At 37.6% G+C, this 17,949-nt stretch overlaps 2 protein-coding genes across 3 annotated transcripts in view; one reads left to right on the forward strand and one right to left on the reverse strand.

The window, feature by feature from the left end:
* Positions 1–296: 296 nt before the first annotated feature.
* Positions 297–12,647, reverse strand: LOC306871170 (ankyrin repeat domain-containing protein 13A-like). The gene is made up of 15 exons (XM_079418924.1): positions 11,423–12,647; positions 10,607–10,742; positions 8,510–8,634; positions 7,197–7,242; positions 6,952–7,095; positions 6,515–6,704; positions 5,857–5,923; positions 5,623–5,704; positions 5,163–5,224; positions 4,741–4,871; positions 4,459–4,616; positions 3,635–3,775; positions 3,319–3,494; positions 3,174–3,235; positions 297–2,636 (listed from the first exon to the last, which is right to left on the reverse strand). The coding sequence occupies exons 1-15, from the start codon at positions 11,528–11,530 to the stop codon at positions 2,441–2,443; spliced, it is 1,824 nt and encodes a 607-aa protein (XP_079275050.1). The 5' UTR covers positions 11,531–12,647; the 3' UTR covers positions 297–2,440.
* Positions 12,191–17,949, forward strand: part of LOC306871169 (ARF GTPase-activating protein GIT2-like) — a 29,975-nt gene continuing 24,216 nt past the window's right edge. For both annotated transcript variants that reach the window (XM_079418922.1, XM_079418923.1), the window contains exons 1-2: positions 12,191–12,833; positions 17,112–17,245. In XM_079418922.1, the coding sequence (XP_079275048.1) occupies positions 12,752–12,833; positions 17,112–17,245 (216 nt within the window). In that variant the 5' untranslated portion in view covers positions 12,191–12,751. The remainder of the gene's footprint in view (positions 12,834–17,111; positions 17,246–17,949) is intronic.

Here is a 17,949-nt window from a genome sequence, read left to right on the forward strand (position 1 = left end):
CCAACACATGGCACTCGAAGGTCTGCTGAGATGGGAGTGCAGATGAGGTGCCAAGACAAGCGTGGGGGCCTATTAAGAAATGTCACATTACGCAAGATTTCTCAATGGGAAAGTGTATCTTTAGATGAATGAACAACAACCACATCTGTAGGAGTGTCATTTTGGACATTGGATTATGTCAGAATTTCCAAATTGAATTGAATACACAACTGCAAATACAATTTGCAATTATAATTTTCAATTCCTTTTGAATCTAGTCTGGAAAATACTTCCATATTATCCATCACAAATATCTTCAAGGGAAATGTTTTAATGATCTTTCTGGGCCTCTTTTCCTTCCCACAGTCAACCACAAATTCAATTTGCAATTCCTTTTGAATACATTCCGAAAAATACTTCCAATAAAGTTTTTGAAAAAGAAATATTACAAAAAGCATTCAAGATATAATAATTTTTAAAAAAGAAGAAAGACACAGGTATGCATTAGAACAGTGCCATCTGTTGGTTTGTTTAATAAAATTCATGAGGCACAAGACAAATTATCAGACCCTTTAGGGAATAGAATTAAATTCTTAAAGAGAATAAATGATTAAGAACTGCATGAATAAAAATATAAAAAAGCAATTTCATGTTTTTAATGCCAAGATATACAAGTAAATTTAGAAATTTCAGATATCCAGATAACCACTTTTAAAATTGAAAGTAAAAATAAATGTTTATAGCTTTTATGATGAAATTGATCTGACCGCCTTGATTGCTTTTATACATTTATTATTTGATTTGCTGTTGTCACACAGTTAACGAAGCGCCAAAAAGTCAATAAAGTGTTTTTATTAAAGTAAAAAAAAAAATTTGTGTGTGTGTGTGTGTCAAATATACATCACAGTTTACAAATGCCTTCAGGATTTCTTCAACATGCTTAAAGAGGATAATTTCTCTTGCATTTTGCAGCATGACAATTCACCGAGAATCAACACCAACCCTGATCCGGTAGAGACCATTAAACATTTTTGCAATTAGTTTCGAGTTAAGACTTATACCCAAATACCAAAAGTTAAATGAGGTTTGAAATAAATTAAATGGAATTCTGTGTCCAGGAATCATGATATGTGGATAACTGTAGCCAGAACATCTGATTTATTCTACTCTGTTATTTAAATGCAGCATAAGTATAAACACAGGAAAGTAAAATCAATATCCTGTTAATATAAAACATCCCTATGATAAATGCGAGACTGTGGCTGCCACTATCCTCAGATCCTGTTTCGCTACAAAAAGAGTAAAGCAAAAAAAACAAACAATTTATGACATATATAATGAGATGACAGAAGACATGGTACATACAAAAAGTAGTGAGAGAGATACTGCAAGCTGTAAGTCAATACTCAGATGCCTTTTGAGCCTCGCAAAGATCTAAAAACACACTTACAGAAAGAAATCGGCAAAAGAACATTCAAGACATCAAGAAAAAAAACATTGACAAAATAAATAGCACTGTCAGCTACAACAGCTTGAGATTCCCTAAAGATTCCCAAACAGAGCAGGGCAGGTTCTTCCACATTTACCACATCAGAACCTCATTCAGCAAACAAAAACAGCTGGTTTTCTTGTCACACATTCCTCTAGTCCTTTAGTGTAGCATGAGGTTTGGTTGGTGCCAGAAAAGTGACCCAGTACTGCCACATTCATTCTTTGCATTACAACATACTCTAAGCGGTTTTATTGTATCAGTTACAAATTAGGCAGACTAAAAGCTTGAGGCGTATCGGCTTACATCGGACAGGCCCTTTCAGAAATATCCCGGTCTGTATGAGTGCCTCTTACTCCGGTGAGGCACAGCGGTGTGATTTATTGCCTTTACGGTAGAGATGCTTCAGTCAGAAGTTGTCTAATGACAAAAGCACACGGGCTGAAAATGGTACGGTCCTACTGTTTTGTGTAAAACATGAATTTCTTTCACTTCCCTTGGCTGCGTATGAAATGGTTTTAAAGGAACCGACAACTGGTGAATATCAGTTTAACCCTGAGATATAGTATTAATATAAACCTAAAGCTAATGTTAATGCAAAACAACCTTCCTTTCCATCAAAACGTACAATAAAACTCGTTACTGTCAGGACGTGCAAACTCAAGGACCATGTAATCTTACAAAAGCAGCACTGGATTTCCTGTAAAAACACGTGCATGATCACCTCTTTGAAGGAGGAAAAGAAAGTGGGGAAATGCAGTCAAATGTATGAGTGATCACAAAACAAAATGTTTGCTAAAGAAGCAGAAACTTTCGGATGTTGGCTGCAAACCGAATATGTAAATATGCAAAGTCGTATGTCAGTGGCTACAGAGAACTGCGTGAATCTGAAGAAGGGTATAAATAAAAAGGTTTAATGGTTATGGCAATAACAGGAACTCCCTTTTTCTTTCCTTCCCTCATCTTACTCGGTCACTTTTCTGTTAAGGAGAGTTGTAAAATCCTCTGTAATTCCTCTTCTTCCTCCTTCCTTGTCCTTTCCTCCTCCTCCTGTGCCCGGGTCGAGAGCTCCATAGCCAATCGCAGCTCAGAGTCGGGGCTGGAGGTGGAGCCAGGGCTCGAGGGAGTGGTGTCACTAAGGTCTACTAAAACTCCTTCAGACCCAGACCTGTGGTATTGTGACAGAAAGAGACGGTTTAAGAACATGCACACAAGGAATGACCGAGAGCATTCTGAAAGAGCACCCTACCCATACTTTTCTTCTGCTCAAACATTTGGGGTCGGTGAGAGTTTGTAAAATGTTTCTGAAAGACGTTTCATATGCATTCATTTGATCAAAAATACAAATGCAAATAAAAGTAAAAAGTATTAAAATGTAAAAAACATGTTTTCCTGTTTTAATAAATTTTTAAATGTCATGCCAAAGCTAATTTTTCAGCATCCATTATTCCATTTTTTAGTGTCATGTGATCTTTCAAAATCAAATTTTCTACTATTTGGTAAAATAGTTTGTTTTCAGGATTCTTTGATGAATGAATAGAAAGTTTAAAAGAAAATTCTCAAATATTATATAAATGTCTTTATACATCAATTTAATGCACTATTTAAAATTATAAAAAAAAATATATATTACTTTCTTTTTAAAAAAAACAAAATAAAACGGTATGTGCCCTTGGACAAATTAATATGGAAACATGAAAAGTACCCATCGCTCAACCGATTCATCATGGATTGTGTTGCCTGTCCATCAGAATCACTCCAATTGTCCTAAAACAAAACAGCCAGCCAGACTGCATATTAGAGACATCATCGAGAAATGCACAGAATGCACCAACAGGAAGTTCTCTGACCTGTGAGTTGAGTGCACTGGACTCGAGCAGACTCTGGTGAATGGCATACTGGAGCAGCTCTTCATCATGACTGGTTGGGTTGTATTGGCGTGTGCTGGCGTGGCGGTAGCCCCCTCGGTGGTGATAGTGCGCAGGTGGCACAAACACAGATGGGGACACCTTGAATGGAGCAGGTCCTGCAGGAGCAGGAAGTGAAACAGACTGCATTTAACATTCATGTTAGAACATTTCCCTGCTGGATCAACAAACCAATAACTCATTTCCACTATGAATTGAGAGTTTGTGACAGTTAACGGGAATCAATATATTTCCAAACCTGAAGCCTGGCTGTCACACTTCTCTTCTGTAGGTGTGGGTGTAGAAGCTGATTGGTTGGAGTCCAAGGGTTCATCTGTACTGCACTTGTTGACGTTTCCAAATGTGATGCGGGCATTCAACACATGGAACAGAGGGATTTCTGAAGAAACAGAACCAATGATCTAGTTAGCACCATGTTCCGACTTATATTAAAGGGATAGTTCACCCAAAAATTAAAATTGTGTCATCATTTACTCACCCTCAAGTACTTCCAAACCTGTATGAATGTCTTTGTTCTGCTGAATACACAGGAAGATATTCTGAAGAATGTTGGAAACAGAGCAGTTCTGGGGCACCATTGACTTCCATAGTATTTTTTGTTCCTATCTGGAAGTCAATGGTGCCCCAAAACAGCCTGGCTACAAACATTCTTCAAAATATCTTCCTTTGTGTTCGGCAGAACAAAGATTTGGAACTACTTGAGGGTGAGTAAATGACAGAAGTTTCATTTTTGGGTGAACTATCCCTTTAAAGCCATTCACAAGATTAGTTAGTTGTTTATTTTTATTGCCATGTCAACATTTAAATTATCTTCATGGAATTGGAATAAACAAAAAAACTAAATAGATTATCAAAATAGACAGCTTGATTATTAATGCTAAACTCTCTTCCACACACAATTTGCAAACATTTAGTTGAATTTTAAGAGTGTACTTGCAGTTTTGTTGCAAGTTAGATAAGTTAATATTCAATCTGATGCGTTAAATTACAAATGCAAATTTTATGCTGGACAGGGTTTCATTTTAGAACTGAGTAGTAGGGCTGTTTGTTCTTCTCACTCACCGATCTTCACAGGGAAGCCAGGGGGGAACCTGAGGTTGATGAAGTCCCTGAGTCGGGCAAAGTGAGTGCTGGTGCGAGCCATCAGGTCAATGATGGGAGTGACCTGCTCCACCAGAGACAGAGGATGCTCTTCGCTCATCCACAGGGTGCCTTTGAACCTGAGAGGGGGTTGAAACACAAAAACTCAACTATTTCCTAAGTTATATATGTGTGTGTAATTTTTTGGCTATTTAGATTTAATTATTTAAAAACAATTGTAGTGTGAGGTTGGGTCAGCCTTACTTCTGTGTTCTGATGGTGAGCTCAATGGGCCGACCGATGTCTCTGCCCTGCAGCTCAAAGTTGGGGTTAAAGTACTCCTCTGGAGTAATAGCTGTGGGGTTCGTGGCAGTGGCATACTCCATAGTCATGTCCTGTAATCGTGTATAGAAACAATCAGTACAGAATCCTTCCAGCTTTGTAAAACACAAGTGTCCCAATGCTTTTTTTTTTTTTTTTTTTTTTTTAAATGTACACCTAAAAAAATTTAATTTCTGATATGGCTAAAACAATGTTATTTATGACAAAAGATCATACATTTGTTTGCATCACTTGGTTTGAAATTTTGTATCAAATTCATTGACATTCATAAATTTGGAAGTGTGACTGCAGTGCCCAAATACTTCAGAAGAAAACAATTCAATGCGTCTGTTTTGCGTGCTTACCCCTTGAGCACCGATCTGTTGTTCTACCGTCCCGAGTAAAGACTCCAGAACATTCCTTTCACCTGTTGAGATCAAAAGCATCAGTAATTGATATTAATCAGTTAACATAACAGGGAACTCCAGGCAACAGACTATTTACCCTGTACCACTGACAGAGCTGGAGCCCAATCTGGAACTATTTCATGCGTTTTATTGCCAGTTAAGCAATTATGGCCAGGAAAATTGGCTTCAAACTGATCCCTACAACCGATAAATTTGCAAGGCTGATGCAAAACAAAACTGTACTAGAGTTAGCACTATACTAGTTATGTACTGTAATAACGTTAATTAGATCACAGTTCATAACTCAAGTGGGAACACAGGGATGTTGTGAGAGAGATTTGCAGTTTGAGCACCAGCACCATTTTGGTAGAAAAGGGGTATGATATTTATAGTGTAAATCTTAAAGTGGGTCAATTACTTTTTATCCTGGCCTTCTCCTCGTCTGTGAGGTGCTCCGTCCTGGTGCGAATCACAACGTTCACATTGTTCACGGAAAAAACCTGCCAAAAGCAGTATCATCACCCACAGGACAAAGACTGCTTTATTCTGAAACTCACTGCTATAAAAAGAGTCACACTTTCTGTAACAGTTTTTTGTCCTTCCAGTGATTCTTAAATGGTACTGTAACAGAAACAGCTGGTCATTTGCGTACCTTGGCTTCAAATCCATTTACTACTTCTGTTCTGTCTGACCTCCAACCCCAGATACCGGATTTAGACCTGAACACATAATACATTTTTTAATAGCATGTTTGATTTATTTTCAGCAGCAATTGTGTTTTTTCTGTATGTTTTCTGTGAATAAAAAAAAAATGAGTGTGCAACAATGTTCATGGATGTTTGTGTGTGACATTTTTCATAAATGCTACAATTCAAACATTTGTGGTCAGAAAGGCTTCTTTTAATGATATTCATTTTTCTTTGTTCTCAGCAAGGACATGTGAATTTGGGAAAATTGACAAATAAATGTTGTTCTTTTAAACAAACAATCCATTTATCAAACAATCCTGAAAAAACAAGAAAGTTTCCACAAAATATTAAGCAGCACAATTTCTGAACATTGGTAAAAGAACGCTTCTTGAGCACCAATCAATTAGAATGACTTCACATAAAACTGAAGATATGGAGTAATGGCTGGTGAAAAATCAGCTTAAATTACAGCTATTTCACAATATTACTACTTTACTGTGTTTTTCATCTAATAACACACTTGGTGACAATAAGAGACTTCTTTCAAAACCATTAAAGCCATAAACGTTTGAATGGTAGTACATTTATTAGATGTTATATGATGTATACAAGGGGCCATACCTCTCAAATGCAATGTTCTTTGTGTCCAGATATGTGTTGACAATGGGTGTTGTCAGCCTCTTGGCTACTTCCTGTTCGGCGGGCTGCATGGAGTCCAGCGTGACGTCCTCCATCTCTCGGGAGAGATCGAAGCGCTCAGTGTCCACCACCTCGTCTTCGTGATTAACTTCCATCAGCTCAGTGCAGTTGTCTGGGAGAACGCACATGCAAAGTCCACATGATACTGATCAATCACAAATAAACATCAGGCATTTCACTTATCCTCAAATGATTTGCATTCGTAAACATACAAATGTGAATTTCCTGTAAGCTTCAGCAGAATTCACAGCATGTTTACTAGAACCCCACCGCCAAATTAATTCGTACACCATGAATGCTCAGAACGGGCGACTAGTCTTTTTTTTTTTGTAAACATGCAAAGAGGCAGAGAAAATAACCTTCTCCTCTAAAGATATAGCTTCTTCTTCCTCTGATCCAGGTCATGTTTTCAAAGCCCAGCAGGGTGGTGTCCACCCTCAGACAGGCCTCACTCTTCCAGATTCTGCACACGTCGCTGGGACACACACGCGATACGAGAGGAACTGGATCCAGAGCAAAAGCAGCAGATGAGGATCATTCTACGGCCTAATAAAGCCATAAGGATTTGAAAAGGTGATGGGAAAAAAAAAAAAAGAGCACTTACTCCAGCTAGTGAACTCCCACTTCATCTCCATGTAGAAATCTGGAGACTAGGACAAAAAGAGGTTCATTACACTTTAGGCGCTTTCACATGACTCACATCAGGGCTTCAACGCATCTCTCAACACAAGTGTCAGGCGCCACTTTGGCTTCCACGTGTTGCAAATAGCATCAAAGGGCAAATTGTTAGGTAGTAAGAAAGCATATGCAGTAAACAGTGAACAGTGAAAGTAAAACAAGTGTTAACATGTGTCCTTAGAACAGAAAACACTCGTGACGAATGAAAAAAGTCATGTTGATTGCTTAAGGAATAACACACCTATGAATATCAAAATGCCTTTGATGTTAACACAAAGGATGGGTGTTTTAATGGCTAAATATTTTTTTTTTTTGGAGAAATGAATACTTTCATTCAGCATAGATTCAATAAACTGATCAAAAGTGTCAATAAAGATGTTTATAAAGTGTGATCCTGGACCACAAAACCAGTCTTAAGTCGCTGAGGTATATTTGTAGCAATAGCCAAAAATACACTGTATGGGTCAAAATTATCGCGTTTTCTTTTATGCCAAAAATCATTAGGATATTAAGATCATGTTCCATGAAGATATTTTGTAAATTCCCTACTGTAAATATATCTCAACTTAATTTTTGATTAGTAATATGCATTGCTAAGAACTTCATTTGGATAGCTTTAAAGGTGATTTACTGAATATTTAGATTTTTTGCACGCTCAGATTCCAGATTTTCAAATAGTTGTATCTCAGCTAAATATTGTCTGATCATAGCAAACCATATATCAGTGGAAAGCTTACTTATTCAACTTTCAGATTATGTATAAATCTCAATTTTGAAAAATTTTCCGTTATGACTGGTTTTGTGGTCCAGAGTCACATATTACAAAAGATTCCATTACAAATAAATGCTGTACTTTTAAACTTTCTACTCATTAAAGAATCCTGAACAAAAACGTATAACGGTCTCCACAAAAATATTAAGCCGCACAGCTTTATCCAAGATCATAAGAAATGTTTCTTGAGCAGCAAATCAGCATATTAATCTGAAGACTGCTGAAAATTCAGCTTTGACATCACGTGAACAAATGATATTTTAAAACGTATTACAATAGAAAATACTTGTTTTATATTTTTAATAATATTTCACAATATTACAGTCTTTACTATACTTTTGATCAAATAAATGCAGCCTTGGTGAACACTACTTTTAAAAATCTTACCATCCCCCAACTTCTCTATATTATACAATATCAGCTCAAAATTCACCAAAATAATGAACAAAATCAAATGAAAGACGCACCTCTCGGATCTTGCACAGTAAATCTGGAACACCTCCCAGCGCAGTGGAGGCTTTAAGATAATCTCGTCGCTGGAGCACCAGCTGCACCATCTCTGGATCTCCTGTGCTGACTGCTTCCTGCAGCACTGTACATACAACAACACACAGACATCTGCTTTAACTGGACCTTTAGGTGTTTACAGGTGCTGGTCATAAACTTAGAATATCATGAAAAAGTTGATTTATTTCAGTAATACCATTCAAAAAGTGAAACTTGTATATTAGATTCATTCATTACACACAGACTGATATATTTCAAATGTTTATTTCCTTTCATTTTGATTATTATAACTGACAACTAATGAAAGTCCCAAATTCAGTATCTCAGAAAATTTGAATATCAATTAAGACCAATGCAAAAAAAATGATTTTTAGAAATGTTGGCCAACTGAAAAGTATGAACATGAAAAGTATGAGCATGTACAGCACTCAATATTTAGCTGGGGCTCCTTTGGACTGGATTACTGCAGCAATGCAGCGTGGCATGGAGTCGATCAGTCTGTGGCACTGCTCAGGTGTTATGAGAGCCCATGTTGCTCTGATAGTGGCCGTCAGCTCTTCTGAATTGTTGGGTCTGGCATATTGCATCTTCCTCTTCACAATACCTCATAGGTTTTCTATGGGGTTAAGGTCAGGCGAGTTTGCTGGCCAATCAAGAACAGGGATACCATGGTCCTTAAACCAGGTACTGGTAGCTTTGGCAGTGTGGGCAGGTGCCAAGTCCTGTTGGAAAATGAAATCTGCATCTCCATAAAGTTGGTCAGCAGCAGGAAGCATGAAGTGCTCTAAAACTTCCTGGTAGACGGCTGCGTTGACCTTGGACCTCAGAAAACACAATGGACCAACACCAGCAGATGACATGGCACCCCAAACCATCAATGACTGTGGAAACTTTACACTGGACCTCAAGCAACGTGGATTATGTGCCTCTCCTCTCTTCCTCCAGACTCTGGGACCTTGATTTCCAAAGGAAATGCAAAATTTACTTTCATCAGAGAACATAACTTTGGACCACTCAGCAGAAGTCCAGTCAAGACGCTTCTGACGCTGTCTCTTGTTCAAGAGTGGCTTGACACAAGGAATGCGACAGCCGAAACCCATGTCTTGCATACGTCTATGCGTGGTGGTTCTTGAAGCACTGACTCCAGCTGCAGTCCACTCTTTGTGAATCTCCCCCACATTTTTGAATGGGTTTTGTTTCACAATCCTCTCCAGGGTGCGGTTATTCTTATTGCTTGTACACTTTTTTCTACCACATCTTGTCCTTCCCTTCGCCTCTCTATTAATGTACTTGGACACAGAGCTCTGTAAACAGCCAGCCTCTTTAGCAATGAACTTTTGTGTCTTGCCCTCCTTGTGCAAGGTGTCAATGGTCGTCTTTTGGACAACTGTCAAGTCAGCAGTCTTCCCCATGATTGTGTAGCCTACAGAACTAGACTGAGAGACCATTTAAAGGCTTTTGCAGGTGTTTTGAGTTAATTAGCTGATTAGAGTGTGGCACCAGTTGTCTTCAATATTGAACATTTTCACAATATTCAAATTTTCTGAGATACTGAATTTTGGACTTTCATTAGTTGTCAGTTATAATCATCAAAATTAAAGGAAATAAACATTTGAAATATATCAGTCTGTGTGTAGTGAATGAATCTAATATACAAGTTTCACTTTTTGAATGGTATTACTGAAATAAATCAACTTTTTCATGATATTCTAATTTTATGACCAGCACCTGTATATAGAATATGGGCTTGTAATGGAAAGGTAAATATACTAGCTTCTATTATATAGTGCACTCTAAATCACACAGGACTAAAAAGACATCTGCTAAATGACCAGTAAGTGTCTTTTAGGAGGTGATCATTAGAGTATACATCACACTGCATCCCGGAAAAGCCAGACCAGAGGTATGAACGCTTTCACGGGCTGGGAAAACTGTGCAAGTGGTCATTATAGTTCTAATGGTATTCTTGTGGGGGCCAATGCAATTTACTTCAAAACCTGGCATGGCGATACTGCAAAACTCTCTGATGTCTTCTTCATAGGCTCTATTATTCTCACCTGTCCAATTTTTCTCGTTCTCTTTGGAAACATCTGCGCCGTGTCGGAGCAGCACTCCAACTGACTCCAAGTGTCCTAGTGAGACGGCCAGGTGCAGAGGCGTCCGGCCCCTGGGATCCACCTCTTCAATGTTACTCTGAAAGGAGTGTAAACAGCTCATATCTTAGTCAGGAAACTGAGAAGTGCCAAAAATCAAGGGCGCTGCTCTTAAAAAAACGAAAATGAAAATATGGAATGCAACGGTCTTCCAGTGAATCGATCATCATGATGCCTGTCATATATAGCAGCGGTATTCAATCATTCAGATGGCATGGACATTCAAATAAGATCACCCTAGGGTGAAAGACGCAATCCTAAAACTTGAAAGGTAGCTACTGTATATATTTAAATGAATAAAGACACAATTCACTGTGAAAAATGATGTAATTGTTAAATAAATGTTACAAATGTGTGTGAAACTGCGTTTTTCTACTTCATGCTAGATGTATTATTTATTTGCATTGCAATTTATTTATTTAGCTTACTCTTATCTATTTATTTGTCCAACAAAGCTGTGATCTACAGCATGGTGCAGTAAAATGAAGCTTTATTGATGCTCAGCAGCTCTCCAGTGCAATGACATACAGCAGTGCTGTGGTTAACAAGTGGATGGCAAGCTGATGAAGCATTTTGCACGAAGATCAAATAATTCCAATTCCGTTAGCTTATTAAATACATGTCAAGCATGTCATGCAATCTCAGCAGTCCAATGATTCAGATGCACCAGCACCACCAGTCTACATACAGCAGCATTACGGATTTCCCACACACACATACCGTCTGGATCTCTCTGTCCAGCTTCCTGTAGTCATTCTCCCACACCAGGGCATGCAGTGGAAACCTGAGGCTGACATCCTCGACGCTGGCAGCGGTGGCCGAAAGCATTCTGGCTCGATTCAAACTCTCCGTGTCTCCAAAACCAAGAGCCAGCCTGCGAGCTAGCTACTGTCATGAACCATCAAAGCTCTTCATGCGTTTCATTAATTGTTAATAATTATACAGTTGCTCTGCCTATTAAATAGGTGGATTTTAGTAAAGGGGACGCCGAAAACGCAACCAACTTTTTTCAAAATAAACTTTTGAAAAACAAGGAAGTGGCAGGTTGAAACTATTCGGGTGGGGGTGTTTCCAGTCATTTGACAAATCTCTCCTCCAAACCCTATTGCATTTAGTTGTATTTATAAATAATTTTATCAATAAAAAAATCGATAATAGCCTAATTAGCTATATGACAAATAAAAAGAAAAACGGTAAAGGAAAAACAATTATTTTTTCTTATTGAAATGGGCGAGCCCGACGCCAGACTAAACCATTTCATAAAAAGCAGGGGTGTTCGTCCTATAAAATATGGCTAAATTGTGTAAAGTCAAAGAGTGAATTTTGCATATTTGTAAAGAGAAGTTATTTTTTAAATTTAGGCATGAAACGAAAACGTTTTCAAATGAAATATTAGTAAATGATCGTAATTAATAATTCGCTCGCCTGTGTGTTTTAAATGATCTTTAGCTCATCAGGAGCGGCTGGTGATGAATCACTTCTGCGCATGCGCAGAAACGAATTCAGCATGCTATAAAGATCGCCTTCGATTTCATTTCCGGGTTTATAATTATGTTCCAAACATAAATAGGATTTATATTTAAAAGAATTACACATTTGATATGATGTATCGTGATATAATCTTCACGGCACGTGAATAGATTGATAAATTGATCAAATATCTTACGCGTTGCAGTGGCGCGTCTGTCCACTGTGTGTCAGGCAGCGCTAGAAAGCTGATTTATCGTCCCTGTAAACTCAAATGTGTGGTCTGGGAGGGCAGATGGCACTCTTCTGCGATCTGATGGGTTGCTGGCAAGCATTTCCGTAGTGTAGTTTTTAATGCATCATGACAGAGGCTCCTGTCCTAATTTCAAGCTACAGACATACATTATTTCACACACAGCAGGCTGCAGTGCAGATGCATGCACGCATTTAACTCCGAACGCGCGCGCTCTTCGGGAATGAGATCCGCTTTCAGTGATAAAACACTTTTAAACGGATTCGATCATCATGTCAAAGCGGTGCATGCTTTAAATTTATCCGTGGACGATTCTGGGTCGATAATACATGGTAATACCAACGTTCCCGGAGACAAGGATGTCGAAACGGGTGCGAAATAGCGAAGTTTGTGCGGACTGCAGCAATTCGGGTGAGTATATTCCGGGTACAAGAGAATCAGTTGATATTACTGCATTAAGTGACCGAATGATAACATTTAGCTATTTTTGACGCTAACCTCAGTTCAGCTTTGAATTGATGAATGGATAATGAATGTATGTGTTTTGGAGTGTAATGATGTATTGCTACTGGCTGCGTCTCAAACCTAGTAAGCTGTCTACATAGGCATCAGAAACGCGTGGCCAAATATGCTACACGCTGGCAGCTCATTAGGTTTTGAGAGAGCCACAGCATGCAGAGATTCAAGATTTATAATCTGTCACAGCATATTCTACTTCATTTTTTATTTTTTGGAGTGGACGAGGGGGATAGGTAAATGTACTCTATTGATTCTCAAGCTGTATTCCTGGTTAAAACATCTACAATATCGAGTTTGTTAGTAATAAATAATGCTTTTATTACTAACAAGTGACATGCATTTCCCTGACTTCTGAGAGGCTGAAGAAATAAAACATCACATGATATTGTTGTCCTTATTACAGGATTAAATACTATATCAGAGTTTTGACCTCCAAAGACTATAAATGAGATGAAACACACATTTATTTAATTCCAGACATTCGTAGAGAACCATTTCACAAGTCCTATATCATTATTAATTTATGAAATGTACTGTAGTTTAGATAGACCTATTTTGGTGCTTGTTGCATTGTTTGTTTTTCTCCTCATTCCCTTTATTGATTCCCCTTGATTAGTTGTGCTTCAGTCACCAGCTGGCCTGGGCTGCCCCGGCGTGTCAGTATCATTGAGCAGTTGTTGTTCGGGTGAATATTTTTAGTCATTCAGCTCTTGGTTTTATTTTAGCCGCTGCAGCACTTGATGGGGAAGAGAGCAGCACTTGGCTTGAAGAGAAAGAAAAGGAGAGAGATGATGATGATTGTGCCAGGTGCTTGATTCTGGCCCTTGGCCTCTTTGCAGCTGTTGTTTGATACTTCCTGTGCTTGAAAGGAAGTGACTTTTGCTTCTAGGCTGCTCTCTGCTTATCAGTGGATCAGTTTTTATTTTAGATAGCTCATGTTTCTGTCAGACCGATGCAATTGTGGTATCATATGTCTGTCAGGCAGGCTGTGAAACCCAAATTGGTCATTAACTTATTGAACTGGCATCTTCAATAGCCTTCCCACCTGACGCGGTAAAATAATGCGTTTTAGTCTAGATTTATCCCTCTAACCTTCCTCACTTAAGTTTGGGAATAGGGATCATATTTGTAATCCTCTGAGGTCAAAATAGACTGAAGAATGACCTGCGCAACTCGATCTGAGCCGCTGAGTCCTTAGCCATCTTCAATAATCGGCTAAAACAACATCTCTTCCATCGTTATTTCACCCTCTAACTCTATCACTCTCTATTCAAATTCTATTCTTTAAAAAAAAAAAAAACTTTACCTTTTTAGACTTGCACTCTATTCATAATAACTGCTTTTTTTCTTAAACCACTAACACTAGCTATTCTTCTTGTATTCTATCTATTTGTTTTCTATTTATTATATAATTAAAAAAAACTTGCTACATGTACTGCATTAGGCTGACTGAGACTTGTTATAGCTCTTGCATATCATATCATTGCTCTTTTGTTGATTTTGATTGCTTCCATTGTCCTCATTTGTAAGTTGCTTTGGATGAAAGCGTCTGCTAAATGACAATGTAAATGTAAGAAATTAAAGTAACCTTTTTTAACGCAAATGAATGTATTTTGTTTCAGTAACATTTATTCTTTAATATTTTGGATTTTAAGGGATTTTATGGTATGTTGACCTCAATTATTCAACATTTATTTCAATCTAAAATAATACAGTATTTTTTTTAAATAATAATACATTAAGTTTGAAATGGAGCAATAAAGCATTAGATTTAAAATCTAATTCATAGAAGGCAGATTGGTGTCATCTGGTGTGAGAAATAATGCGTTATGCATTCCCTAGTTGCTAAGAGTATTTTCAGACATAATTACTTTTATTGGGTTTTGCATTTAGATGTTCAGACATGATCAATAACTACTATATCACGGCTGATTTGTAGATTGTACACCAAAAAAATCAGCTTTTTTGTCTTTTGCACTAATTTCCTATGCCAGTTTTTTTTTTTTTTTTTTTTAATCGCAAAAATCACAGGTGTGACTATTTAATACCATTTAGACTTTTCCAAAAATATCCAGATTTTTTGTCTTTATATAGCAAATGCAACAAAAATCACCAACTTTTGCACCATTTAGATTAAATAAAAAGTAAATGAAATCATTTTTTAATTTTTGCTTCAAATTTTAATAATCTCAATAAACATTTAAGTAGAAAAAGCTTTTGCCTGTAATCAGTGTGAAAATAAAATCCTCAAATCTCTCTGTTCTTGGGGAATTCTGACAAACTGGAGCGTTGACTCGCATCGTTGTTTCTGAAGGAAAGTGAAATCACAAGTTGGCCAGAATCTGCCCTTAGGAAAAGTTGTGGGGGGGGGGGGGGGGGGGGGGGGGTTGTATGAACACTTCTTGGGCTGCTCAGACACAGTAGTCATAGGTCCAATGTGGTTGGCCCCACTTACACTGATTTGGCATCATGACTCAGTGAGGGACTGAGACTATGACATATTCTATTAAAAACTGGCTTGGTATGGGACGCCCATGAAGGATGAGTGCCAGTGACGAGTGTTGATATATGAGCAGTGATTTGGCTCTGGGTCGTTGAGATTGTCTAGTGTAGTAGTGGGGGATCTCTGAGCAATCAAGTGTTTGGGCCAACTGGTGGGTCGTGACCTAAAAATGGGTTGCAGATTGCAACTAAATGCATAATTTGCTTCGTATAGGAAAGTGATGAAACAGATTCAAGTGATAATACCGCTGCAATATTTAGCCCCATGTTTGTTGCATGTGTTAGGCTGATAAATCACTCTTCTTCTGTTGTTTATGCATTTACAAAAGCTATAAAAATCCCTTTCATCCTTTTTGATTTAATTCTAAATTTGTTGGAGATATGCAGTTCATGGTAATTTAGTTCCATTTCAGTACTGATTAGATTAGATCTTTTTTTTTTTGTTTTTTTGGTTACTTTATTGGGTTGCAACTTGATGTTAAACCAGTTTAGAATTACACTACAGTAGACGATCCTCTTGAATAAGGTAGTGAAAATAAAGCCGTGCAGTGTTTCCCAGTCACCCGTTCGTACCCTGGAAGTAAAGCTCAGCTGCTTAGCATTTGTTGTGGTTTGAGGCATGTATATGTAAGAGGAAGTTGGCGTGTGTACAGCCGTACATAAAAGGATGACATTCAACCCTTGCTACTGTGACCTTATAAGGAAGAACTCGGCACCGCATTTTGTTTTCGTCATATATTACATCACATGCGTATTGGTGCTACACATTTTTTTTCTAGGAAAAATATCAAATGCTCATTTACAATTGATGTGCATCTCTGCTACTAGTAATAGTTAATCAGACTATTATAGTGGAACATAAATGAATACTTTACATAACTGTTTTACAGTAAACATTTATTTTTAATGAAAATGAATCTATCATGAAATCAAAACCAGAGTTATTTTAGTGTATGATTATTATCGTTTGAGTTTATTTGATAAACTATAATATAGGCATAGTTGTTTTATTAATACATATTTTAAGTTTTATAAATTTTATTGTGTGGTTGTTGTTATTTTCAACTAGATTTTATGTCTATATAGTGTTTATTTTTTATTTCAGTGTACATCTTACAGTAAATAAAACATAACAGACATGTTTCCTTGGCAACTAGCTGAAGTAAAATAAGTTATTTTATTTCAGCTTTTAAATTTAATTTAGTGACGGTTTATTTTATTTCAGGTAACAGGTTTTTTTTTTTTATGGTTTTAGTCAACTATAATAACCTTGATCAAAACGTGCTTTCTTAGTTCACGTTTGTGATGATTCATTCGTGCATGTTAAGTTTATTAAAAATGTAAGCCCAAAATATACGCAATTCCAGAATTACTAAAGTATAATGTGTGGAAATGCAGATCCCATTTTATGTTGATTTGATTGTGCACTGTTTGAATTAGGTTTTGCATTAGACAAGTGCATTTTAGTTCATTTTCTGCAGTGCATTCTTGTAACAAGCATCTTCCTTGCAGCAGCCTTTTAAAAGTATTGTATTTCTGTTTTCATTCTCATTTACCAGCCTAAAAGCTCCATTAGTGTTATTGTGTATCGATCAGTGATCAGCATGCTGCTGAGACACGCTGTTGCTTGCTTCCTGTTAATATGTTGATTTTCTTGGGATCCTTTAGGTCCTCGCTGGGCGTCTGTGAACAGAGGAGTTCTGATATGTGACGAGTGTTGCGGTGTTCACCGCAGTCTGGGTCGCCACAACTCGCAAGTGCGGCATTTGTCAAACACACCCTGGCCACCCACCCAGCTACAGGTGAGCTTAACTCTCAGAAAAACAGACACCCTGGGACCCTTTATTATGCCGCCCTGCTTCATCCGAGACTTTACAGCATAATAGTAATTAGGGATGCACCGATACCGATATCGGCCCGATATTGCGTTCTTGTAATCATGCTCCTTAAAATGCCCCGATACCACACAGCATGTGAACAGTGCCGTATCCAGACTAAGAAACGCTGACAACAGAACAATAGAGAGCAGACTGGAGTTATTAGATATTAAGGATGAAGTAGATGAATGTAATTAATATAATGTTAAACATTCAATATTCACATCTGTATAGTTGATGTGCGTGAGCTGATAACAAAGCACAAGAGAGTGGATTGAGCGGTGGCACAGATGCTCAAGATCGTTTGGTGAATATACCTTTCTCATAGACATTACTGGAAAGTTTTGTCGAATATGTCAAAAACAAGGAAGTAAAACAATGCATAAGTTACTAAAGATATGCTGCTTGATGGAAAGTTGCATGATCGCTCACTTCAATCATTTGGATTGAAACTAAATCGTAAATATTAAACGAACAGAAATTATAGGGGCATTCACTATAAACAACATGTATTTTAAAGGTCAGACATACACAACTTATTTCAAGTGAAAGTGAAACTAGCAGCCTATTTGAAATGCACTAGGCTATACGGTTCTCTCATTCTGCACCAATACAGATGTAAACGCGTG

Source organism: Barbus barbus (genome assembly GCF_936440315.1).
Source record: "Barbus barbus genome assembly, chromosome: 6".
Classification (NCBI taxonomy): domain Eukaryota; kingdom Metazoa; phylum Chordata; class Actinopteri; order Cypriniformes; family Cyprinidae; genus Barbus; species Barbus barbus.